The sequence below is a fragment of the Schistocerca cancellata genome, chromosome 5 (assembly GCF_023864275.1).
Source record: "Schistocerca cancellata isolate TAMUIC-IGC-003103 chromosome 5, iqSchCanc2.1, whole genome shotgun sequence".
Taxonomy (NCBI): domain Eukaryota; kingdom Metazoa; phylum Arthropoda; class Insecta; order Orthoptera; family Acrididae; genus Schistocerca; species Schistocerca cancellata.
In genome coordinates, this window is record NC_064630.1 from 40,319,485 (window position 1) to 40,346,332 (window position 26,848).

Sequence of the window (26,848 nt, forward strand, 5' to 3'; positions counted from 1 at the left end):
CCTGCTTAACGTCTGCTATAAGATCCTGTCCAATTGCCTCATACATAGAATTCAGCCAGTGGCAGAATCGGTGATTGGGGAGTACCAGGGAGGTTTCCGGCCAGGATGGTCAACAGTAGATCACACTTTCAGTCTCCGGCAGCTCACTGAGAAACTGGGTGAATATGGTAAAGATTTGCATATTTTACTCATTGATTTTAAAAAGGCCTATGATTGCATATATTGCAAGAGCCTGCTCAACTGTTTAAGGGAGTTTGGCATAGCAGAGAAACTCATCAATCTGATAAAGATCTGTCTGAACGAAACACATGCAAAGGTGAAGATGGGAAATCGTGTAACTGAGGAATTTGAAATTGTGACAGGACTCAGGCAAGGAGATGGGTTGTCCCCTATCCTGTTCAACTTTGCCCTCGAGAAGATCGTACGCGAGACCTTCCAAGAGAACGAAGGGATTGAAATCGAAGGAAAGAGACTGGCATATTTAGCCTATGTAGACGACATCTGTTTACTCTCTAGGTCGGAAGAGGAGTTGGAGCAAATGACCAAAGCACTAAAGGAGGCTGCCAGCAAATTTGGGCTAAACATAAACGAAGCTTGGGGACCATTCCAACAAGAGAGTGCAAGAATTCAAATACCTAGGGGCACTTTTCACTGAGAACTCGTCATGTGAAGCAGAGATCAATGCCAGAATACAAGCAGGAAACCGATCTTACCACAGCCTAGCACAACTGCTTCGGTCCAAATCTCTCTCCAGACAGTTCAAGATTCGACTGTACAAAACCCTGATCCAGCCTGTTGTTCTATATGGCTGTGAGACATGGAGTATCCGGAAACAGGACTTCCATAAGCTCCTTGTCTTTGAGAGAAAAGTGCTTCGGAAGATTTTCGGTCCGGTTCTGGATGCAGATACAGGGGAATGGAGGATCAGATACAACCAAGAGCTTGAGGAACTATACCAGCAGCCCAACATAGCAGGAGCTGTCAAAGCCAAACGAATGTAGTGGGCCGGCCATGTGGCCCGGATGGAGGATCACAGATGGCCTCGGAAGCTCCTGGATTTCACACCTACAGGAAAGAGACTGCCAGGGAGACCCAAGAAGCGTTGGAGGGATGGACTCCATGAAGATTTAAAACAAATGTCAATAGATGTGGACGAATGGCAGATAGCAGCAATGGACAGAATACAGTGGAGGAGAAAACTTGTAGATGCGTGCGGTCCACTGGGCCTGATCACGTAGTAGTAGTAGTAGACAAAATATTGCTTTGAAATTCGTTAAAAGAATCTCTCATTGTCCTTCTGATGGCTGCTTTTATTTCACTTAATTTCTGTTTGTCAGCGGGGCAGTGACTATGTTTAAAACGACTGTGCAAAATTCTCTGCTTTCTCAGCAACTTCCTAACATGTTTGTTGTACCAAGGTGGATCCTTTCCCTCCCCTGTTCTTTTGCTAGGCACATACTTCTAGAGCACATGGTGGACAATACCTTCAAATTCCGACCAAAGGTGTTCAATATCTTTGTGCCCCACGGCGAATGCTTGGAGCTGACTATGAAGATATTCATTAATGACACTTTTATTTACTTTCCTCAACAAGAAAACTCTATGCTGTTTCTTTGGGTTTTTTGCAGCTTCCACTGACATAAAAGCAACAACGACATTATGGTCGCCAACATCTTCTTCTACATTAACTTCCTCAAGAAGATCAGGTCTGTTTGTCGCCAAGATATCTAATATGTTCCCACCTCGAGTTGGTTTTCTAACCAATTGCTCAAGGTTGTATGTTGAGAGCGCTCTTAGAATAACTTCAATCGAATCTTTGCTTCTGCCCCCTGTGATAAACGTGTAATTTTCCCAGTCAATGGATGCTAGATTAAAATCTCCACCTATACCTAAAGGATAATTTGGATATTTACTTCCTATGTACTCAAGACTTTCCCTGAAACGTTCTGTGACGTTTGTTGAGGATGCTGGTGGTCTATAAAAACATCCTAATACAATGGCCAATCCTTGTCTGATTGACAGCTTTATCCAGACTATTTCACAGTCTGACCCAGTATTGATCTCAACTACGTTTAAACAGCTTTTAACTGTAATGAACACACCACCTCCCATAGCATCAATCCTATCCTTCCTAAACGTTGTCCAAGATGAAGTGGTACATATTGCTCTGTGAAACACACAACCTGGATGAGGATGATCCTGCAGTTTCACAATATGCTTAATGAATTTACTTCACTTATCAATTGAACTTTCCCCAGCACAAGTGTTGAATACAAAATTCACAGGAAAATCACTGATAAATTTTTTTCTTGGCCTGAAATAAATGAAATAACACCTATTGATTCACAAAAAAGATAGAGAGGAATTTAATACAACAGGAGCAATGCTAAGTGCAAGAATACAAATTAAAAGCAAGCATCCTGAACTGTAAACTTCATGATGTGGTTGTAGTGAAAGTCTTTCAACCTAATTCACAAGTAATGAAAGAAACAAGCAAGTCTTCCCAATGCTGATAACGGTCCATAGAAAATTATTATGAGGACTGCACATCTGGATGCTGTTTTCCTAACAGATCTGTCGAATTGGAAACAAAAAGGTCTATGTATTATAAACATAATCAAAAGATGTGTGTCTAAGAAACACCCCTCAGATAAATTCATAATCTGTGTCAATTTAGCAGATTAAGGCCCACCAAGTATCATACTGTCTGCTATATTTCTTCAGCTTCAGATTTCCTTATAGCAGTCTCTTGTTTTGTATGATTATCTGGAAAACAATAAAAACTAACAAACTTTAGCCAGCAAATAGACTGCAGCACATAGATGAGGGTGACACCTCCCCGTGCCCTCCCCCCCCCCCCCTCCCCAAAGTGGTGCTGTCTGTCAGTTCCATTACTTTTGACAGGGAGAATCAAAGGGGGTGTAGCCTTACCTATGACACATAAACGTGATGGGCTAACATCCAGGTGTGATTGTTAAACAATTATTGAACTATATAATAGGAGGACATTCAGAGCTACAGCAATGAGTGGTTATGTAGATTGCAGTAAAATAAATACAGTGCAGAAGGCAGATCAAAAACCAGGAATAAATATGATCTACGATAGGAGTAGTTATCTCAATATAAGGGTGAATCACCTAAAACTTACATCACAAATATTGCAGAAATGGAAAGTACTATTGATGTGCAGTTTTCATAGAGTGGGCTTGTAGTCAGGGCTCGTATTGTTAGCCAATAAACAGATTGTAATAATACTTAGCAAATGTATTTTTTGTGCAAACATACACTTTTTTTAAATGGAACAATGACTACTGACATTAAAAAACTAAAAGTATAGTAAATTAAAATGTCACTGGTTTTTGTTGCAGGATTCTAGTGTGAGTTGTTTATGAGATATTGTATTTTTAAAAGTTCTCACACAGACACTTGTTTGTGCCATTCAACCTATGCAGTTGCTAAGTATGATGTTATGTTTGCTTACAGTATGCTTGTGTGTTCCTCAAGTGCAGTGCAAATGCGACAGTCCAAGCAGTAGATCCTGAGTGAGCTATGAGATTTACCAGTGCAGAGAAAGCCAATATGCTCAATGTGTATGGGGAATGTAGAAAGAATGCAGTACATTCATGTACAGTGTACGTGGCAAGATATCCCAACACATGTCAACCATGTCAGCAGTTATTTACCAATCCCTTCAACCAGTTATGTGAAATTGGTATTGTATCACCTAGACAAAATAACAGAAGGAAACAAGCGATGGCAGAAAATAGGGGAAATTAATGTTCTTGTTGCTGCTGCTGTTGTTGATTCACATGTTAGCTCTTGTGCAATCGCACAAGGAAGTGGCACAAGTCAGGCAAGTATCTTATGCATTGTTATCACATCTCTCTCCACCAAGAGCTGCACTGAATGATTATAAGAATCATGTTAACTTCTGCACATAGCCATTAAGACAGAATATTCCAGATGTATTAGGTATCTTGTTTAGTGATGAAGCCACATTGATCAATTATGGCCAGGTAAACCACCAAAACATGTGTTATGGGTCTGCTGACAATCCCCATTGGCTTAGTCGTGTGGAACATCTGCATCCATGGAGTGTAAATGTGTGGTGTGAGATAGTGAACTATCAGCTCACAAGCCTGTTTTTCATTGACAGACAATCTTTCACGGATGCTATAAAAAGTTCCTCAGCAGACTAGTCAGAACCTGTGATACCAATATGATGACTGTCCAACCCATAGTGCACATAGTACTGCAATATGTCTTCATGAATGGATCGGACACAGAGGACCTGTACCATGGCTGGCCTGTTCCCTTGATTTGATAATTGTGGAATTTTTCCTGTGGAGAAAGCTCAAAGACACTGTCTACAAGGACGTACCAACTATACCTGATGACATGCACCGACGTATTACTGTAGCCTACTCAGACATCTCCTCTGAAATGCTCGTACGTGTGCAGCAGTCGTTCCTTACCAGCCTGTAAGTGTGCATTGCCACAGACAGTGGTCATTTCGAACACAACCTGCCATGGTCAACTGTCTCATTACTGGTGAGAATCCACATTTCTAGTGTATGCACTTGTGTTGTTCTTTAGTGTGTGGTACCACATGTATTGTACAAGTGTGGGTGTGGAAACTTTTCAAAATACGATCTCATACACGACTCTCACTAGAACCTGCAACGAACAGAACTGATATTTTAATTTATCCCACTTTTAGATTGTTAATGTCAACAGGCATTATTCCATTTAAAAAAAGTGTATGTTTGCACAAGAAAAATGTTTTCTAAGTATTACTACAATCTGCTGATTTGCTAACAATACAAGCCCCTGACAACCAATCCACTCCATGAAAACCACACATCAACAGCACTTTCCATTTCCACAATATTTGTGATGCAGGTTTAGGTGATTCACCCTGTATATTAACAGAATGGGAAGGCAGATTTTAAAATGATATTAAAAGGAACTTCCTGGCAGATTAAAACTGTGTGCCGGACCGAGACTCGAACTCGGGACCTTTGCCTTTCGCGGGCAAGTGCTCTACCAACTGAGCTACCCAAGCACAACTCATGTCCCGTCCTCACAGCTTTACTTCTGCCAGTACCTCATCTCCTACCTTCCAAGCTTAACAGAAGCTCTCCTGCGAACCTTGTAGAACTAGCACACCTGAAGGAAAGGATATTGTGGAGACATGGCTTAGCCACAGCCTGGGGGATGTTTCCAGAATGAGATTTTCACTCAGCAGTGGAGTGTGCACTGATATGAAACTTCCTGGCAGATCAAAACTGCGTGCCCGACCGAGACTCGAACTCGGGACCTTTGCCTTTCGCAGGCAAGTGCTCTACCAACTGAGCTACCCAAGCACGACAAGCCCTGTCCTCACAGCTTCACTTCTGCCAGTACCTCGTCCTCTACCTTCCAAACTTAACAGTTGATAGAGCACTTGCCCACAAAAGGCAAAGGTACCGAGTTTGAGTCTCGGTCCAGCACACAGTTTTAATCTGCCAGGAAGTTTCATATCAGCGCACACCCCGCTGCAGAGTGAAAATCTCATTCTGGATATTAAAAGGATATTGTAGCCTACTCTGGATGTGTGTATGGCGTTTTGGAAAGGGTAGGTGAACTTAGAGGGGAAAGGATGAGCCACGCTTGAGAGAAAAAGGTGGATACATAAATATGGACAGTATCACTGTGGGAAAGTAAAAGACAGTGTAGAGATAATCTTACTGCTGAAAAGTGTCCTGTGTTTTGCATACTACTTTTTTGGTTTGGTTCAACAGATAACTGTTTATACGAGGGTTGACTGAAAAGCAATGACTCCACCTTCATAACTCTTCAACAGTTGGCAGCATTGGTACGCGGCAGGTACTGGCTTGTTCTGTAGCCTCTTCTCTACAGCTCCAGCTGGCGGGAAGCATTAGCATTGAACAGAAATGTTGTTACAGTGTAAAGTATGGCACCCTGTGCAGATGCTCAGTCAATGCAATTTACGCAATGTGCAGTCACTGAATTCTGGACAGCAAAAGGTGTCATCCCAAAGGAGATTCATCATAGAATGAAAGCAGCTTATGGTGATTGTGTTGATGTGGGTACTGTGTACCTTAATCTTGTAAGGCGAGATGAGTTCCTGGCAAATTTCAAGTCTGTGTGCTTTCATTCCAGGAGTCGGCATCCGGGGTACCCATCGTGCACAGATCTTCCAACAGCCAAGCAAAGCAATAATGTGACCCGCATGTTCTTGTGAAATGTCGATTGTGCTTGCAGTTTCTCTCTGAGTGATACGACGATCGTCCTGAATCAATCTGTCAACATTTTGCTTGTGGAACTTGGTGGTTTCTGTCACAGGACGTCCAACTCTTTGTTTGTCATGCAGGTCAGATGTTTCCACCTCACCTCAACACTTTTAAACTGTGGTTGGTTGCTGTATTTTTATAGTAAAATATAACTTTTAAACTCACTTGTCCAATGACGCACAGTACTCACATCAACACAATCACCATAAACTGCTTTCATTCTCTGAGGAATCTCGTTTGGTGGGACACCTTCTCCTGTCAAGAATTCAATGACTACACATTGCTTAAACCGCATTGACCGACCGTCTGCACAGGGTTCCATACTTTACACTGTAACAACACATCTGTTCAATGCTAAGGCTGCCTGCCAACTGGAGCTGTAGAGAAGAGGCTACAGAACAAGCCAGTACCTGCCGCATACCAATGCTGCCAACTGGTGAAGAGTTACAAAGGTGGAGGCATTACTTTTCAGGCAACCCTCGTAGAATGTCAAACAACAAGGGCTTGTTAATCATTCAACAAGTGACTCCTCTGATTCGGTGGCAGTTTTGTAAATGGAAAGAAACTAGTTTCATAACAGGAAAGGTTGCGTTCTCTGTAACAACTACACAGGGCAATATCCCAGTTTAGTTTTGTAAGTTTTGCAGAGTCTCATATAATTTTCCTAGAAGAATCTATATATTTTCTTCAAATTTTTATTGGAGACAGTTGGGTTTATAAGAATTTGCTACAGGAGGTTTGTGTAATTTAGCCCACAGAGGGTTTAATTTGAATGTGGAGTTTACAGAGGAAAAGGTGACAACTGTTGTGTTTCTACCCTCTCCATTTGGCATCAATACTAAAGGTAAAGAACCACTTTTCAGGTGTGGCGAGGAGAAGCCATTGAAGCTCATTCTCCAGAAACAGCAAAGATCTTCATTATCCGAGCCTTCAGTGAAGAACCTACCAGGGCGGTATCCTTGGGATGATGGAGGTGGGATGGGTACCAATCTTTGAGGTCTAATGTCCTTAGTCTTTCTTCTCGTTTCTGTCTTCTGCTCCTGGAGTATCTTGGCTATCCTCCCTGTTTACCACATTCAGTAGCCTCCGTTTATTAAAATCTGTATTCACAGGCTTGTCCAAGGTTTATGACATGACCAGTAATTTCCAAAAAAGCCCGAGTTCTAGAAGAAATACAGGGTGAGTCAGGAGGAAAGGTACATGCTTGTATTTGTGATTTTGAACAAAAAACTTCATATGGTCGCATGTCCTATTCCGAATGGTTTATGAGATAGAACACATTTAATATCTTCTTGTACATTTTTCTTGAATAACTCGAAAACTGCATCCTCCAGCGAAAAAGTGTTGCAGCACAAAATTAAACTATATTAAATTTACTACAAAAAAGGTCCTTTTCATTTTTTCTCCAGAACTAATGGTTTGTGCAAAGAGAGCGCAAGAATGTTGAAAAACTCGCTCGAGGCGCACGTGCTGTAGCTTACGCAGTAGCTTACAAGGATCTGCAAGTTAGAACAATAATATACATTGTTAGACACTCTTGGTACCTCCTGGTTGGGCAGTTTATTCCATATTGTCAGGTCCTGCCTTGGAGATATGGTGCAAGAATACAGGAAGCACAATCGTGAAAATGCCTAAGACATCAAGGGGACAAGAGAAGATTTGTTATATAGTCACTCAACTGGAATCTGTTAACTAAGACAGACTGTTTTTGGACATAATCCTTATCAATGTATTTGTGATAATTTAAAAAATAAAGCAGCTTTGTAATTCATGGTACTGCAAAGAAGAGTACAATATACTACATCTTGCTTATGAGAAGCAACATATTTATTTGTACTCTTAACTTCTAAAAGTAACTGCAGCACTTTGAGAGACAATGTTCGATTAGAAGATATTGGCAGGTGTGCAAAATAATAAAGTGAGCAAGATTGGATAACAGCAACTTGTAGCTGCGAATCAGACTGTACATCGCCACCTGATATCACAGTCAAGAAGCAGTGGAACATCACAAAGCTCGAACCTTGGATTGACCATTACATGTAAAACAACTAACCGTAATGTCTCTTAAGTCAAATTAGAGTTGCCAAAAGACACAAGCACCTTGTCATGACTCATAAATGAAGCGGGAAAAGTATTAATATTTGAAGTTGGAAAAAACTGGAAAACCCATAAATCACCACCCCGTCACCAATGAATGATGTGTTGCAGTTCTAATGGAATGAAGATAATTGTTAAGAAAATACGAAATGTTCTTTAATGACATTAATTTCCTTAAGCTTAAAAATGCTAAGCCAAAGCAAAAAAAAATTTACAAACAAAAATAAAAATTGGTAAAACTTCTGCACTGTAGTTAGTATAGAAACACTGTTAACCTGAAATTGGGAGATAATAAGGGACATAAAAAATGACGCAACGGCAAACTTCTATAGAATTCTGCTACAGTTGGAATTATTCCTGTTTATGACTGCACCACTTGATGTACTGGACAAGGAAGTTGAAACAAGGTATGAAGAGGACAACTTATGCAATTCTCTATGATAGAAAAAAAATTACAAATTGCACTCTTATAAAGCATAGCTTCAACTGACCACAATTATATTGATTACTATACAATGAGACAACTCCCACAATAAGTAAACAATTGTTGCTCATCTCCAGTCACAAATCACTAAAAAGAGATGAACCAGTCATAATGGCACATCAGCTCATTACAACACTCAAAAAGGGCAACGGAAATGATTATTATATGGCATTCAGAATGGTGGTGTGAGAAACAGAAAAACAAATGGGTTTTCAGAAAGAGAAAGGGACTAGTAAAATCTTCTTATGGCTGGTCATTAGTAGACAACTAAATTTTTCTAACAATAATTACATGATAGTTGCATGCATAGACTTGATCAAAGCATATGGCAGTGCCATCTTATTGACATTGGAGAAAAAATTGGAAAAAAAAAATTTAAGTTCCCGAAGCCTACTTATATAGCATTATATATTTTGTGAGTACCAGAGGAATTCCACATGTATCAGTCTTGGTTCCTCTGTTGTCCAACTTACATACCACAGACATTCATGAATATTCTAATACTATTATATGCAGATAACATAGGTACAAATGCTGAAGAAAAAAATTTCCTGACTTGTCAACAAAAAATGGATGCAACCATTAGTTGGTTGCACAACTGACCTTGAAATATCCGTAGTACATCCATCATGGTGACATCTTTACTAAACAGAATTTCAAGTTACAATGTAACTTGTACAACACAACCCCCCCCATCCCAGAACCCCCCACCCCCACCAGTGAATGCTTATCAATGATAAGTTTAAATGCATACATCATATCAGACACGTAATTACAAGATGTGAAGAAGTATGTACTATTATAAGAGCTACAACTGCAGTATGATGGTATTTCCATTGATGAACAGCCATGACTCTGTACTGTAGCTTCATAGGAACGCATGTTGATTATGGTAAAATGTGCTACAAACCAGCACCATGCAGCAAACTTAAAAAGTGTCATACTGTGATGTACAATGCTTTGCATATAGTTACAGGGGCAATAATGTCAAGCCCAAGAAACACAATGTGGTTGAAGCAAATCAGTCATTGTTAAAATAATCAAAGAATATAACTAAGCATGAAATTCCTTCTAATGCAATATAATGACAGATATTTGTTTATAGATGATAACATCCCAATATCAGTGACTTAATATATGGCTGGAATACACTGGGTAAACCAACAGCCTTCATAAGTAAAAGCTGAATATGAAGAGGTTTAGAAATTGAGGAACACTGTACAGAAAGATCTACCCGCACCAAACTATAACAGGTGATATGAAGCACTGGCTCTGCAAATTGAGCTTAGGACAATATTATAATTCTGAAACTACAACATTTGTAGCACATCAGGTATGTAATTTCTTTACTGCTAGAATGAGGACTGCATAATAAACACAGATGTGTCCAAGTCAAGTACAATCAGCTTGGCTATCGTCAAAATATATTTCTTGTGCAACATGCACAAGCCTTGTTGGTTTTTATGGGGTCCAGTAGACAGATTTGTGCAGGGATTGAGTGGTAGAAGACAATGGAATAGGAAGGTGGAGTACAGGACTAGTGAAAGTTGACACCAGGGGGTATGGAAATACGGACGAATTGCAGGGAGAGTTCCCATCTGCGAATTCAGAAAAGTTGAGTACTGTAAAGCAGTAGAAAACAGAATGTTTTAATGTAATGTGACATAGGACAGTAACATCAGCAAGTTACAAAAAAGCTACTGCTAGACTGAATTTGAATCACTGGAACTTCAAGAAATACTTTCAGAGGATCAATCTTAGTGCCACACCCCCGCACGACTGTGGCGAGGAAGATGATCAAAACTATATTTTTTACAACGTGTTAAAAATATTGAGTACATAAGAAGTATGAAAGTAATCATAGAACACTTCATCGTCTGTTCCCACCCAGTCTCCAATGAGTGTAAGTTACTAATGATACATCAATGTGTAGACTGTTGTACAAGTCTGTAACCAATGCAAACATCTCATCATGTTGTTGTTGTTGTTGTTGTTGTTGTTGTTGTTGTCTTCAATCCAGAGACTAGTTTGATGTAGATCTCCATGCTACTCTACCCTGCGCAAGCTTCTTCATATCAAAATAACTATTGCACCCTACATCCATCTGAATCTACTTAATGTATTCATCTCTTGGTCTCCCTCTACGATTTTTACGCTCCACGCTGCCCTCCAATACTAAATTGGTGAGCCCTTGATGCCGCAGAACGTGTCCTACCAATCAATCCCTTTTTCTGGTCAAGTCGTGCCACAAATTCCTCTTCTCCCCAATTCTATTCAGTACCTCCTCATTAGTTACGTGATATATCCATCTAACCTTCAGCATTCTTCTGTAGCATCACATTTCAAAATCTTCTAGTCACTTCTTGTCTAAACTATTTATCATCCATGTTTCACATCCCTACACTCTATACAAATACTTTTAGAAAAGACGACTTCCTAACACTTAAATCTATACTCGATGTTAACAAATTTCTCTTCTTCAGAAACGCTTTCCTTGCCATTGCCAGTCTACATTTTATATTCTCTCTACTTTGACCATCATCAGTTATTTTGCTCCCCAAATAGCAAAACTCATTTACTACTTCAAGTGTCTCATTTCTTAATCTAATTCCCGCAGCATCACCCGATTTAATTCAATTACAGTCCATTATCCTCAATTTGCTTTTGTTGATGTCCTCCTTTCAAGACACCATCCATTCCGTTCAACTGCTCTTCCAAGTCCTTTGCTGTCTCTGACAGAATTACAATGTCATTGGCAAACCGCAAAGTTTTTATTTCTTTTCCATGGATTTTAATTCCTATTCTGAATTTTTCTTTTTTTTTTCCTTTATTGCCTGCTCAATACACAGATTGAATAACATCGGGGAGAGGCTACAACTCTGTCTCACTCCCTTCCCAACCACTACTTCCCTTTCATGTCCCTCAACTCTTATAACTGCCATCTGATTTCTGTACAAAGTGTTAATAGCCTTTTGCTCACTGTATTTGACCCCTTCAGAATTTGAAAGAGGGTATTCCCAACCGATCTTCCCCAAGGTCGGCTTCTACCAGTTTTTCCATTCATCTGTAAAGAATTCATGTCAGTATTTTGCATTCGTGACTTATTAAGCTGATAGTTCAGTAATTTTCACACCTGTCAACACCTGATTTCTTTGGGATTGGAATTATTATATTGTTCTTGAAGTCTCAGGGAATTTCGCCTGTCCCATACATCTTGCTCACCAGATGGTAGAGTTTTGTCAGGGATGGCTCTCACAAGGCTATCAGTAGTTCTAATGGCATGTTGTCTGCTCCCATATGACAGCTTGTCATACAAAACTGAATTATTTAACTTAATAAAACTTGTGCTATACCTCCAACATTTATAACACCTTTAGAAGGAGAACCTAAATATTAATCCCTATAACTTTAGGTAGACTTATATTCTGCATTTAATGTAGATTGAGATGGAAAGAACCTATGCAATATAAAAGATGAACTCTATAAATTTGTACCGTATTGCCAGTCATATTATTTTGTGTAATCTATGTCATATTTTAGTCCTATCAACTGTATGTGTTATGCATTGTGTGTGAAAATTTGTATTTTGATCAGTTTGTGTAACTTTGTTTTCAAACATCAACTACACTCCTGGAAATTGAAATAAGAACACCATGAATTCATTGTCCCAGGAAGGGGAAACTTTATTGACACAGTCCTGGGGTCAGATACATCACATGATCACACTGACAGAACCACAGGCACATAGACACAGGCAACAGAGCATGCACAATGTCGGCACTAGTACAGTGTATATCCACCTTTCACAGCAATGCAGGCTGCTATTCTCCCATGGAGACGATCATAGAGATGCTGGATGTAGTCCTGTGGAACGGCTTGCCATGCCATTTCCACCTGGCGCCTCAGTTGGACCAGCGTTCGTGCTGGACGTGCAGACCGCGTGAGACGATGCTTCATCCAGTCCCAAACATGCTCAATGGGGGACAGATCCGGAGATCTTGCTGGCCAGGGTAGTTGACTTACACCTTCTAGAGCACGTTGGGTGGCACAGAATACATGCGGACGTGCATTGTCCTGTTGGAACAGCAAGTTCCCTTGCCGGTCTAGGAATGGTAGAACGATGGGTTCGATGACGGTTTGGATGTACCGTGCACTATTCAGTGTCCCCTCGACGATCACCAGTGGTGTACGGCCAGTGTAGGAGATCGCTCCCCACACCATGATGCCGGGTGTTGGCCCTGTGTGCCTCGGTCGTATGCAGTCCTGATTGTGGCGCTCACCTGCACGGCGCCAAACACGCATACGACCATCATTGGCACCAAGGCAGAAGCGACTCTCATCGCTGAAGACGACACGTCTCCATTCGTCCCTCCATTCACGCCTGTCGCGACACCACTGGAGGCGGGCTGCACGATGTTGGGGCGTGAGCGGAAGACGGCGGGACCGTAGCCCAGCTTCATGGAGACGGTTGCGAATGGTCCTCGCTGATACCCCAGGAGCAACAGTGTCCCTAATTTGCTGGGAAGTGGCGGTGCGGTCCCCTACGGCACTGCGTAGGATCCTACGGTCTTGGCGTGCATCCGTGCGTCGCTGCGGTCCGGTCCCAGGTCGACGGGCACGTGCACCTTCCGCCGACCACTGGCGACAACATCGATGTACTGTGGAGACCTCACGCCCCACGTGTTGAGCAATTCGGCGGTACGTCCACCCGGCCTCCCGCATGCCCACTATACGCCCTCGCTCAAAGTCCGTCAACTGCACATACGGTTCACGTCCACGCTGTCGCGGCATGCTACCAGTGTTAAAGGCTGCGATGGAGCTCCGTATGCCACGGCAAACTGGCTGACACTGACGGCGGCGGTGCACAAATGCTGCGCAGCTAGCGCCATTCGACGGCCAACACCGCGGTTCCTGGTGTGTCCGCTGTGCCGTGCGTGTGATCATTGCTTGTACAGCCCTCTCGCAGTGTCCGGAGCAAGTATGGTGGGTCTGACACACCGGTGTCAATGTGTTCTTTTTTCCATTTCCAGGAGTGTATAATACTGTATGGTTTTGAATTGTATAAACCATTTGTAAAATGGTTCTATGGACAAATTACAGGGGGGCAAAAGACTGCTGGGGAGAAATATACAGAGGGCTTTGAATACAACAAATGAATCATTAATTCATATTTGACACTTTCAACAGCAACAACAACAACACAGCTCACTACTAAAAGCAGACAGGTATAACCCAACTGCATAATGTGAACTTGAAAGCAAGCCCAAGGTAAAGTTCAGCCAACTCACATGCCAACAGTAGGTGGAGAGCTGACAACAATTTCTGTGTGCAAGTCAGGCATGATTGTTGGAGGTGATGAAAGCACAGTACTCGATGTGAGAACATCTGCTTCTGGCGTCCAGCCTGCAGTGGCGGCAGCAGCTCCCTGCAAGAAAGAGGAGAAAGAAAAAAAAGATACATGTAATCCTGTATAAAGACAGTGTGTTGCAGTCCACATATCAATTAATGACAACACACAATTTTCTAGCACATACACTGATAAGCCAAAACATAATTAGCACTGCCCAGTGTGATGGTGGATGCTGCCTGGTGGCACTGTGGACATGTGACGTGGCAACAAAAGTATGTAAGCAGAGCAGACACAGACAGGTGACCACTGTAGTGAAGATACAGACTGAAAATGGGGAAATCCAGTGAAATAAGTGACTCTGACAGAGGACAGGTTGTTATTATGCAGAACCTGTGAACAAGTATCTTGAAAGCAGTGAAACTGGTTGAATGTTCACGTGCTACTGACGTGAGCATCTTTGGGAAGAGGAAGAAGGAAAGTGAAACTATCGCTAAGCACTAAATGGTTGGACGTTCACGACACTTCACAGAACGTGGGCTTCAGAGGCTTGTCTGCTCTGTAAATTAGGATTCGTCTCTGCATAAAGAGCACAATTCTGATGCATGCACAAGTGTTTCAGAGCACACCATTCATTGTACGTTGTTGGACATGGAGCTCCACAGCGCACTACTACTACGAGTTTACATGTTGACCCAATAACATTGTCAATTATGACTGTAGTGTGCACGGGACCATCAAGATTCGACCTTTGATCAATGGAAACATGTTGGCTCTTTGGAGAAATAATTTTTCCTGCACTTGGTCGAGGTTGTCTTCACAAACACTGTCATTGAGATGAACAGCAGCTTGAAACGTGCAGTGCACCATGGACACAGGCTGGAGGGAGCAGTATTACACAATGGGAAACATTATCCTGTGCTTGCATTGCACCTGTGGTAGTAATCAAAGACTTGCTGACAGCTGTGAACCACCTGCATCCCTTCATGCTTGATGTCTTCCCCAATGGCAATGTCATCTTTCAACAGTATAATTGCCTAGGTCTTGGGGCCAGAACCATGCTACAGTGGTTTGAGGAGTATTATAGTGAACTCATGTTGATGTCTCTGTGACCAAATTCACCTGACATAAAGCCTATGGAACCCATCTAGGTCACTATCGGATGCCATCACAACATATGCCCGTTATTTATATGAATTATCTGTCCCACATCACAAACCTACCAACAAAGATGGACAAACCAGCTGTTGAGCAGGTGGTCATAATGTTTTGGCTCATCAGGGTACAATGCCATAAAAAAAAGAAAAAAAAGAGCAAGAAATCTAATAAATTAGTAATTCCATGTTATCTTGGACTACATTACCAGTAACAAAGGCAAAAGTCCTACTGTTAGCTTCTTAATTATATATGAATTAAAATTATTCAGAACTCAGTTATAAGGCGGAAAAGAAACTGTTTTTAATGTAATGCAATAGAGGGACAAAGGGAAATAGCACTGTATTGTAGGTCTTTACTTCTTATTTCCTAAGCTGAAGGAGCATCTGATACACAAAGTCAAATACACTAAAGAAGAAAATTTAACAAAAAATTAATCCACAAATTATATACATCAGATAACAGAAAACTCAATCATATCCATTTTTATAAAATATGAGACCTAAATCAATGTCAAATACCACCATCTCTGTAATCTCAGAAAACAAGAACTTAACATTCTCCTCTCCTTCAACAAGCATAGCTGAGACCCTTCTCAGGCATGTGAGTGTGGATCATCTAGGACTGTGACACTTGACAGGGATGTAGCACACTGCCCTTCCCCATAGGAAAGGGCAAACACTTCAAGCTGCCTGCTGCAAACTGCCCAGTACAAATGGGAACTATTAGTGGTGTACTGCAATGTCCAAACCCTGATTGCACATTATGAAAAACCAAGCTTTATTATCCATCAACTAAATTTTCACAAAATCGTCCAGTCTGAAGCATGGTCTTATGAGCCAAACACTGGTAAATTAAATAAATTAACACTGAAAAACATAAACAATTTTGTGCTTTTCATTTATAATTATGAAGTTTTTCACCAAACAGTTACAGAAGAAGAAATTAACACAAAACAGATTGTTATACTCTATACACCCAATGTGTTGAAGTAAATGTTCATGTACAGTGTTCTATTCAGTGTAGCATATCTCTGTCTTTTGTTGCTGTCCTAAAATATATATGCCTTATTGTAGCATGTGTAGTGTGTTTGTGCTTTATATTGTGCCCCTTTATCCTTGAAGTTTCTGCAATAGATTATGGACCCAGTCCGCAGTTCAAGAAATAAATTGGGTACTATAATTCTGTATTTTGTGACACCAGACATGTATTAGCGTCCTTTGTGCGATGCGCGCATTTTGTATTGTGTATACATGAACAATTGCTGCATGTTCTCACATATATTTTTTGTAGCTGTAAATCTGCACTGTTTTATGGGGTTGTAATGAATTTTCATGGTATTGAGAAACTGTACGGGGATGACAATTGGACCATTTTGAAATTTGCAATATAAAATTTATTATGTGTATCACACAGCGTATATGAAGTGAATATTGACAACATATAACAACCGGCGGCTTTGCCAGTGGGTGTGACATCAGCACGAATAGATTTGTTTAATCTTGTGCTAAAAACAAAGCTGATCATTGTCAGAGCTGTCAAAGCAAAAGTCATGGTGGCATTGTTGCACGTGAGAGTATGCGAGATATGTCGGACAAGCTACATGATGTGTTTGAACACAAAACAAAGCAAGCTGCACATTCTGTTCAGTCAGAATTCTTAAATTTTCACATGATTTCAGGCAATGACATGGTGACACATCTCACTCATTCTGGAAACCTGGTTCTTCAAAAGCAGCAACTCATTATGAAACCTGATGAATCATGATTAATGGTACTACTATTTGACACACAGCCTGACAGTTATGAAAGATCACAGCTGTTGTTGTGGACAAGACCTGAAGATCAACATACATTAAAATATTTAATGGATGTGTCAAGGCCTGAGAAATGAAACAACTCAGCTGTGCTGCAAACACTAAAGAAACAAAAAATGCCGATGGAACCACTGGCAGGAATATTTGTCAAATAAATACGAAAAAGAAGCTGAAATGTTTGGGATATGGTGGATTTGGCCATATTAAAAAATGTGCCCCCAAACATCACACACAAACAAACAGCAGTACCACAACCAAAATAAAAGTGAACTGCGTGACCAGGCTCTTCCACTAGTAAGGTAATGAGTACAGAATCAGAAAGGACTCATGGACTGCTGATTGTGGACCAATGAATCACATGGGTAAGAGAATTAAGTAATACACATTGTTTAATGAGTTTGAAAAACCACTCAGATACGCATGGGCAATGATTCGACTATGAACACACTACCATAAGGGAATACTTATTTTGAAGCTTTTGTTGATGTAGAATGGAATTTTATGGCATATGGACATTATTTTGTTTACTCCTGAAGGGTGAAGAAATCTCTTTCCACCTGTTATGGACAAGGGATTAGGCTTTTATTCATGGGAAGTCAAGTGCGAGTTCTGAAACAAAGGTACTGAAACAAATCTACGGCATATGTAGTGACGAAACATATTCATCTTTGTGATCATGAGGTAAATCTTGTGTCAAAGGATCTCTGCACATTTGGCATAAACCCTTGGGTCATGTACAATAATTCTTGAAGCAATGTGGTGCTGAATTTGAAAACTCTGGTAACGAATTCTGTGAGGCATGTATTAAGGGGAAGCAGCACTGGAGCAGTCACGACAGCAGCGTGCCACACAAACTGAAATGATTTGTACTGATCTGTGTGGACCTATGGAACATAAATCGCTGGGAGGACCTCAATATCTTCTCTGCTCTACGTACACTTTTTCAAGATTATGCATGGTATATTTTTTCAAGCAGAAGTTTGATACTGCAGAGAATATTGCAGAAATAGTGAGTATTGTGAAGAATTTTTGTGGTCAACTATAAAAAGCATTTCAATGTCATGGCAGACAAGAATTTGATATTACTGAAGTTAAAGATTTGCTGAAATTAAATCATATACAACTCATCATCACAAATCCTTACACCCCAGAAAGCAGAATGGATGTGCTAAGTCTACCACCAGAATTGTTGTGGAACTAAGAGCTTGGTTTGACAAATTTAGTAAATTTCCATGAAAGAATGGAATATTTTTGTTACTCCTGATTATTCCAATGATTGTATAATGAATTTCAACTAAGTATAGTATACAATTCATTGGTTGACAGTCATATGAATTGGTCAGTGTATCGACATGATTGAAAACAGAGAAAGCAGAGCTTCATGCTGTTATTAAACATTTTCATTTGAAAGGTTGGACTGCTCCACAAATAAAAACAAGACAGGATGAAGTTTACGTGGATTCTGCACCATTGTTGAAGACCATTTACTTTTGGATTAATGACTTTACACATGGTCGAACAAGCAAGAAAGACAAAGTGCATTTTTTGTTGTCCAACTGAGGTCCCCATAAAGAAAACCCTTGCTAAGATCCATGATATGGTAATAAAAGACTGCTGAATAAAAAAATTGTGAGATTGCTGCGACTGCTGGCATCTCAACGCAGCGAGTGCAAAACATCCTGCATGAAGAATTGGCTATGAAGAAGCTGTGTGCAAGGTGGGTGCTGTGATTGCTCACAGTCAACCAAAAGTGCATCTTGCACAACATTTTAACACAATGTCTGGTGATATTTAATCACAATCCTCGAGACTTTTTGCACCGATCTGTGACTTTTGATGGAACCTTGATCCATCATTACCCACCAGAGTCAAGATGGCAGTCAAAACAATAGATAAATGCTGATGAAAGTACAATGAAGAAGGGCAAAGACCATTTTGTGAATTGATAAGGTGAAGGCCACTGTTTTTTGGGATTCCCAAGTAATAATATTCATAGATTAACTGGAAACAGGCAGAGCTGGACCCTATTAAGCTTCATTGTTTGACCATTTGAAACTTTCATTAGCTGAAAAAAGACCAAGCTTGGCATGCGAACAAGCGTTCTTTACCAGTATCATTCACCATCCCACACATCAGTGTTAACAATTGTGAAAGTGTATGAATTGGGATTTAAAATGTTGCTCATCCATCCTGTTCACCAGACTTACCCCCAAGTGATTTCTTCCTGTACCCTAACTTGAAACTTTGAGTTGCTGGGAAGAAATTTTCATCAAATAAGGAAGTGACAGCTGCAGTTTATGAGTATTTTGCAGAGTTTAACTGAACTTGTTTTTCTCATAGAATGAAATAACTGGAGGATCCCTAGACCAAATGTATATCCTTCAAAGGAGACAATGTCAATAAGTAAGATCACTTGTTTATGAAACAAACATTTTTTCTTGCCTTTCTACCAGACGTATCAGACCACTCTCAAACTTTGAACCGTGTTGCTAGCTCAGGGTCTGCCTATGGTTCTGTGGGCAGAAATACTAAACACAGCTGATTATGTGTAAAGCAGAATTGGTACAAGTCATGTGAATGGCAGAACACTCTGCAAGGTACTCACTAGAAAGACAATCCAACTAAGTTAAGTTCTATCACAAATAATTTTAAACATATAATAGTCGTAATGAAAAATTAATGTATTAATGAACAATTCTGACAAAGCCAATTTGTCATGGTGACTGTTAAATATCTTTCTTTGATTTAGTTTAGAAATTGCAACATCTTATAAACTTTTCATCCTAATTAAGGCTTCTAAAGAATAATCTTTTCCGAATGTACTTCTGGCCAAAAAGTGATTCTGATAGATGGGGTCCAAGGATTTTGTTAATAATGTTTTTTGCATTCTTGTAGTTATATTTCCACAGAAACTTTCGTCCCCTAACACATATTTCTTTATACCTGAGAAGTGAAGTACTAGTTTTCATGGATTTTTTAAAAAAATAATAACAAAATATTTTCTTAAATATCCCCCCCCCCTTTCCTCCCTTGGGGATTAAATTTCCAAAAACAGTGAAAAATGATTTTTTTAATTTCTAAGGGAGATGCCAAATAAAAATTTTGGTAATTTCCAAGAATGATTGCCTCTCGAAGTCGAGGAGTCCAAACAATACATATTGAATGTGCGATCCTGAATCGATCGTGCATCTCTGGTGGTGGGCATTATGAGTATGTTTCCACTGGTCACTACAGCAAAGACAAAAGAAGAGCATTACAAAAATACTTGTAATTGCAAAGGAGACGACTTACCTTATTCGTTGTTAGTGTTGTCATCATGTGAAAGTCCACCTGATGCGTACGCTACGGGAAAAATTCCCTTTTTGCCATTAATTCACGGAGGTGTGTAACTTAGAGCAACCAAAGGAATGAATGAAAACAGATAAAAATGACGTTCACAAATAATTGATCATAGCGCCCGCCACCAGAGTCGCGGCATCGATTTAGGATCGCACGTTCGATGTGTATTGTTTGGACCCCGCGACTTCGAGAGGCAATCATTCTTGGAAATTACCAAAACTTTTAAAGATTAAGCTTTGGAAAGGCTTTCATGATGAATAATTTCACAAACTTTTTCATCCCGTATTTCACTTCCTTAAGGAGCTCAATTTTCAAAGCCACTGAAAGACTCCCCCCCTGACCAAGAAGTCAAATACTAATTTTCATAGATGTAGCTTTAAAAACTCTTTGGCAGTTCTATAATAATACTTTATTTTCAGAAATGCTTTCACCCACTGTTTTACCCCTTAGTGGCTGAATTTCCAAAAATGCTGAAACACACTTTTTTTTATTTCTGACTGACACACCAAACACCAATTTTCATAGACCTAGTTTTAAAATTGTCTTAACAGGGACATATTTTCAAAAAGACTTTCAACCCTTATTTCACCCCCACAGAAGTTGAATTTCCAACAACAGTGAAACACATATTTTTTACTTCTAATCAAGAAACCAAATTCAAAATTTATTACATTTAGCTTTAGAAATGCTTTCATAATGAAATATTTTCATAAAATTCAGTCATTAGCTGCAAATAAATTTTATTGTGCTTTACCAGTTGGGACAAATTAATTTGTCACCTTCCAAAGCCTACAAAATTATGGATATTATAAATTAGCTATACATTTATGTGAAGTATAAAAAGTATATTATATAAACTTACTTAGCAGATGTCAAAATTCTCTCTCATAGAAGCATATGCCATGGTATGTCCAGAAATGTACATATTATATGTGATTATTTTCCACATTGATTGACAATTTACAGTAACTGAATCACATCTATGTATCTGTTGTGCTAGCAGCAAGAAACATATACATAAGCACATAAAAACATATAGACATGGTACATAGAGAAGTTACATATAGTACATTTAAAAAACATGACAAATAGCCATAACATATGAAAGGAATGGGCTAATTTCCACTTTTTATAAGAGATGATATGCAATCAAAATAGTGTCTTTTTTAATGCAAGTTCATCATTCAACAAATCTTTTGAATAAGGTGAGAATGTTGATACATTTCAAATTCTTCTAAAAAGTTCATTTTGTAGTCCTTGTCAACTATATGTAAGATTTCAATGTTAAGCAAGGATGGGGCAGGAAGTGTGTGTTTCTCTGTATTGAGATGTTCTGCAAAAGTTGACTTACATGAATTCTCGTCATCTTTGTTGAGCAAGTGCCCATTCCTTTCATATATTAGAACCATATGTCATTTTTTTTCAAATGTATTAATAACTTCTTTATACACCTTGGTTATATTTTGATACATGCTTTTATATACATCATTTGCTGCTAGCACAGCGTAACCATAGATGTGATTCAGTTGCTGTAACTTGTCAATCAGTGATTAAAATATTCACATACAATATGTACATTTCTGGATATACCATGGCACTATGCTTCTCTGTTGAAGATATTAACATCTACTAAACCAATACTAAGTAAGTTTCTGTAATATACTCTTCATACTTCACAAAAATATATAGCCAAGACCTAAAGATTTCTAATATGCCTAATTTTGAAGCCTTCTGAAGGTGACAAAAACTGATAAAGCATAATAAAATTTGTTTGTAACTGATGACTGAATTTTATCTGGATAAAATAATGCTACAGCTGCTGAAAACTACATCCATGCATAAAACAATTTTCATAAAACATTTAATCCCCTATTTCTCTCCCTTAGTATTTCTTTACTTCTGACCAAGAAACCAAATACCAATTTTCGTACATATAGCTTCAAAATTGCCCTAACAGGGACATACCTTCAACTAATTTTTAACCCTATTTCATCCCCTTATGGGTGGAATTTCAAAAAATTCCATCCTAAATGATGCCTTCAATATAAGCTACAGCCATGAAAATTAGTATTTCACTTCTCGGTTAGATACAAAGAAATATGTGTTAGGTGATGAAAGTTTCTATGGAAATTCACCAAAAGAATGCAAAAGGCATGATTAACAAAATCCTTGGACTCCAACTACCAGAATCACTTTTTGGTCAGAAGTACATTCAGAAAGGACCATGCTTTAGAAGCCTTAATTAGCATGAAAAATTTACAGAATGTTGCAATCTGAGAACTAAATCAAAGATAGCTATTTAATAGTCACCACAACTACTTGGCTTTGTCAGAATTGCAAAGAAAAAGAAACAGCTTATTAATACATTAATTTTCCAATAGGCCTGATATATGTTTCTAAAACTATTTTTATGTACTTACAATGCAACTGCAAGTGAAGCAGGGGGGCACTAAGCTAGTTGGATATAAAGCAAGATGCTAGCCATGCAAACAGAAGACTGGAGATATGAGTATATATTGATTTCAATCACGCCAGTGATCCAGAAATTCGAAGCTCAGTTAGCGGAGTGATTGCAAGAATTTGTGGAGGAGTGGTTACTTGGGTTAGTATGCAGCAACAGTGCATATCACTGTCAGCAACCGAGTCAGAACATTTGGGTGCTACATAAGCTCTGGAATAAATTTCACCTCTGGAGAGTGTTCCTGTTCTTCTTGTTGATAATGTAAGTGCCATTAAACTGGGCAAAAGCTCTGAATTTCACAAGAGATCGAAAAATGCACTATATCAAGTGAGAAAATTTCAAGAAAGTCAGCTAGCCATCAAGCATGTAGAAGGCAATGAACCACATAGGATGACACAACATGTTCGGGAAATGTATACTTTTCCTGGATTGCACAGCATAACAGCATTTCAAGAACAACGAAGAGACACTCAATAGTCAGAACAAATTACAAGATGAACTGGAGGGGTCCACTAAGCAGAAAAACAACTGAAGAACACGGACCAATGTCACTGAGAAATGAGACAGTCATACAAACAAAATGTTTACGCTCTATGCCACATCATAAATCCAAATATGACAGCAACCAAGAAAATCTCATAACTGATGAAGGGAGTCACAGAAGACATGTACTAAGCTCTTCTGGCCAAAGGTGTAGCAAAAGCACAGGAATTCATCAAGTGGTGACAGGGAATTGAGGAAATGCAACAGAAGTGTGTCGGACAAAAGAGTTATGACTGACTGCAGAATGTGGTCCATAAGGCAGTTGTGGAAGACCACAGTGTACTCAACCCATCCCAGACACCAGGCAGTAACAGGAGACAGACAGCAATTTATGGCAGCTATATATGTCGGAGTCCGCAGCTCGTGGCCTCGCTTACGGAGCACGGGGTCCCAGGTTCTATTCCCGGCGGGGTCAGGGATTTTCACCTGCCTCGAGATGACTGGGTGGTGTTGTGTCATCTTCATCATCATTCATCCCCATTATGGTTGGAGGAAGGCAACGGCAACCCACCTCTATTAGCACCTCGCCTAATAAAGTGGTGCGGGTCTCCCACATCGTTCCCCTATGCTCTGTCAAGAAGCATGGGACTTCATTTCCAGAAATGTCGGACTGAGTACACATGGTATACCAGTCACAAATGTAAACCTCATACATCATAAGCTAACAGAGAATGTCGAAGAAGAGGTGTATTAATCTTTGGCACCAATATCTGCCACTAGTCGATTGTGCCACAAATAATGCCTTGGCCAACTCAAACTTGAGCCACAACCGTAACAACAACTCAGCATCAGATCAACACCAGTACAACCAAGTCCCCTGCCAACTACAATTACCTACAAAAAACAGACATTTGGGGGATGGAAAACAACATTCCAATACGTTTTCACCCTGGACACATTGTATGTTCCTGCAGAGAGAGAGGATGAGTGTTTGACTATTGCAAGACTTGAACTTCACAACATTCCTACTCGCACCAATCGACTGCAGACAATTACAGTCAACCTGTGGCACGAATCCTGGACGACGTTGCTCACCAAGGCACTGTAGCTGCTCTCTGTCATCATACAGAGGTACCGACTGCTCATCTAGTTGTTGAATTCAGGATAATTAATTGAGGTGACCTCCTACGGAAGTGAGGCTGTCATAGATGAAAATCCTCCACGGAAGAGTGTCACCAAGATGTCAGGATATCTCACTGATGTCATCACTGACGGCCAAACTGTCCAGGTACTAATGGATTTAGGGGATCCTTTTTCTTTAATGTCAAATGCTTGTCATCAGCTAAAGAAGATTATGTTCCATGATATGAAAGCAATTGTACTGAAGGCTGCAAATGGGAAACATATCCAGATGATTGGAAGATTTATTGAAAGGATAACCATGAATGACAGAATGTTAGAGAACAGAAGTGAGCTCCGTATACTTGTTCTAACTCACCAGTGCATCCTATGACATCATCTCCAAACCCTTAGTCTCCGTACGCTCGGAGACGCAACTTGCTAGTCTCCACAACTACACATTTAACTGAAAAATTGCTACTTGAGTCTGCTACCAGGTAAAAGTGGACAATATCAGCACAGAAAGGATAGCAAATATATAAGTTCACAAGTATTAATGAGGACTTGCAGCACTGCTGCTACGTATGCAACCGTTGGGCATTACGAATGTTATACAATGACGCAATGACTGATCGGTTAGCAAAGAATACTGTTCTGGTTGCAAACACACAAGCACAAGAGGGTACACACACACACACACACACACACACACACACACACACACACAGGTGTGCAAAACGTAAGGATGAAAGTAACTTCCACGTCAAGTGTCATGCCAAGTAACACAGCTCGATGAAACTTGGGTCGTACAGAGAAAGAACTGCTGCAGTACAGTATGGAAGTTAACTGAAAGGAATAAACAGAAATGACACTTAAAGACAATAATTACATTGAACTCAGCCAGATTCACTATGGCTTGCTGGACGTTACAAATGAGGGTCCATGGTTCTCAAACGAGATGAGATCAACACGGGTGGCAGTGCATGTTCTGCAATGCACTCCACAATGCCGGACATGCCCTCATATGGCAAGATGCTTGAACATGTAATTCACCTAGGAATACTGGTGAATGTGTTCATTTTGGTGGTCCAGATGTTACGGTGTGGGGAGCCATAGTGCTGCATACGCACATTGACCTCCAAATCTTTGAATACAGTACACTCTACGGTTCTGTTATTATTAAATGCATCTTTTCAGGGATGCACTTTGCCCCAGTTTCATTTTTATGGATGACAATGAATGACCGCATTAAACAGGGCAGGCAGAGCAGCTCTTGGGATGAGAAGACGTCTGGTGAATGGACTGTCCTGCCCATTCCTCAGGCTTAAATCTGATAGAGCACAGGCTGGATGCATTGGGGAGACATATTGCAGCACGTCTACATGTGCCAACAACCATCCAGCAGTTGTTAACTGCAATGGTTGAGGAACAGAATGCCCTACCACAACAACTCCTTGCCCACCTTATGGTCAGCATGGAAGCATTTTGCAGAGTACGCATTGCAGTCTCGGGTAGTCACACACCCTATTAAGTACTATGTCCTGTCTTTTGCAATGTCCAGGGGACCATTATGAATCATGATGACTTCAAAGTAATTACTATCTTTGAATAAAAGTATCATTTGTATTACTCTCATCTTGTATTTGTTTCAGTTACTTTCTGTATTTATACTGTAGAAGTTCTTTCTATGTACAGTCTATGTTCCATCAAGCTATATTACTTGGCAGTGACACATCATGCAAAAGTTACTTGTCCCTACGTTTAGCACACCGCACGTGCACCTGTGTGTGTGTGTGTGTGTGTGTGTGTGTGAACACAAAACTTTTTCGAAAACTGTTATAAATTTATTTTAATATTTGATCCCTATTTAGAGAATGTCTAACAATTATAATGACATACAAACACTTTCAATATGTTACTGAGTCTTTGACAACAGTGCAAGAAAACAAGACATGAGGATAAAGTGTATTATATAAAATGATGATTAATTATTACAATAAATTAACAGAAGTCTTTGAAAAAGTTACAGAAATGAATTTTAAACAACACAACTTCCTATTAGACCACAAATGAAGGTTGCCTTGACCAAAAGAATACACAAATAGTGCAGTTTTTGGTTGCAGAGACATAATAGAGACTTTGCTGTGTGCCTAGTTTTCATGTGACGGAGCACATACGTTTTCTCACGGTGAAGGTGAAATAAATAAGAATACAGCCATTTTGTGTCCATTGGATGAACATTGTATTTTTG

The 26,848-nt window shown here is 39.8% G+C and overlaps 1 protein-coding gene across 2 annotated transcripts in view; it reads right to left on the reverse strand.

Moving 5' to 3' along the window:
- The window catches only part of LOC126187885 (E3 ubiquitin-protein ligase Arkadia-like), a 343,683-nt gene that overhangs the window by 71,495 nt on the left and 245,340 nt on the right, over positions 1-26,848 (reverse strand). For both annotated transcript variants that reach the window (XM_049929229.1, XM_049929228.1), the window contains one exon: positions 14,166-14,302. In XM_049929229.1, the coding sequence (XP_049785186.1) occupies positions 14,166-14,302 (137 nt within the window). The remainder of the gene's footprint in view (positions 1-14,165; positions 14,303-26,848) is intronic.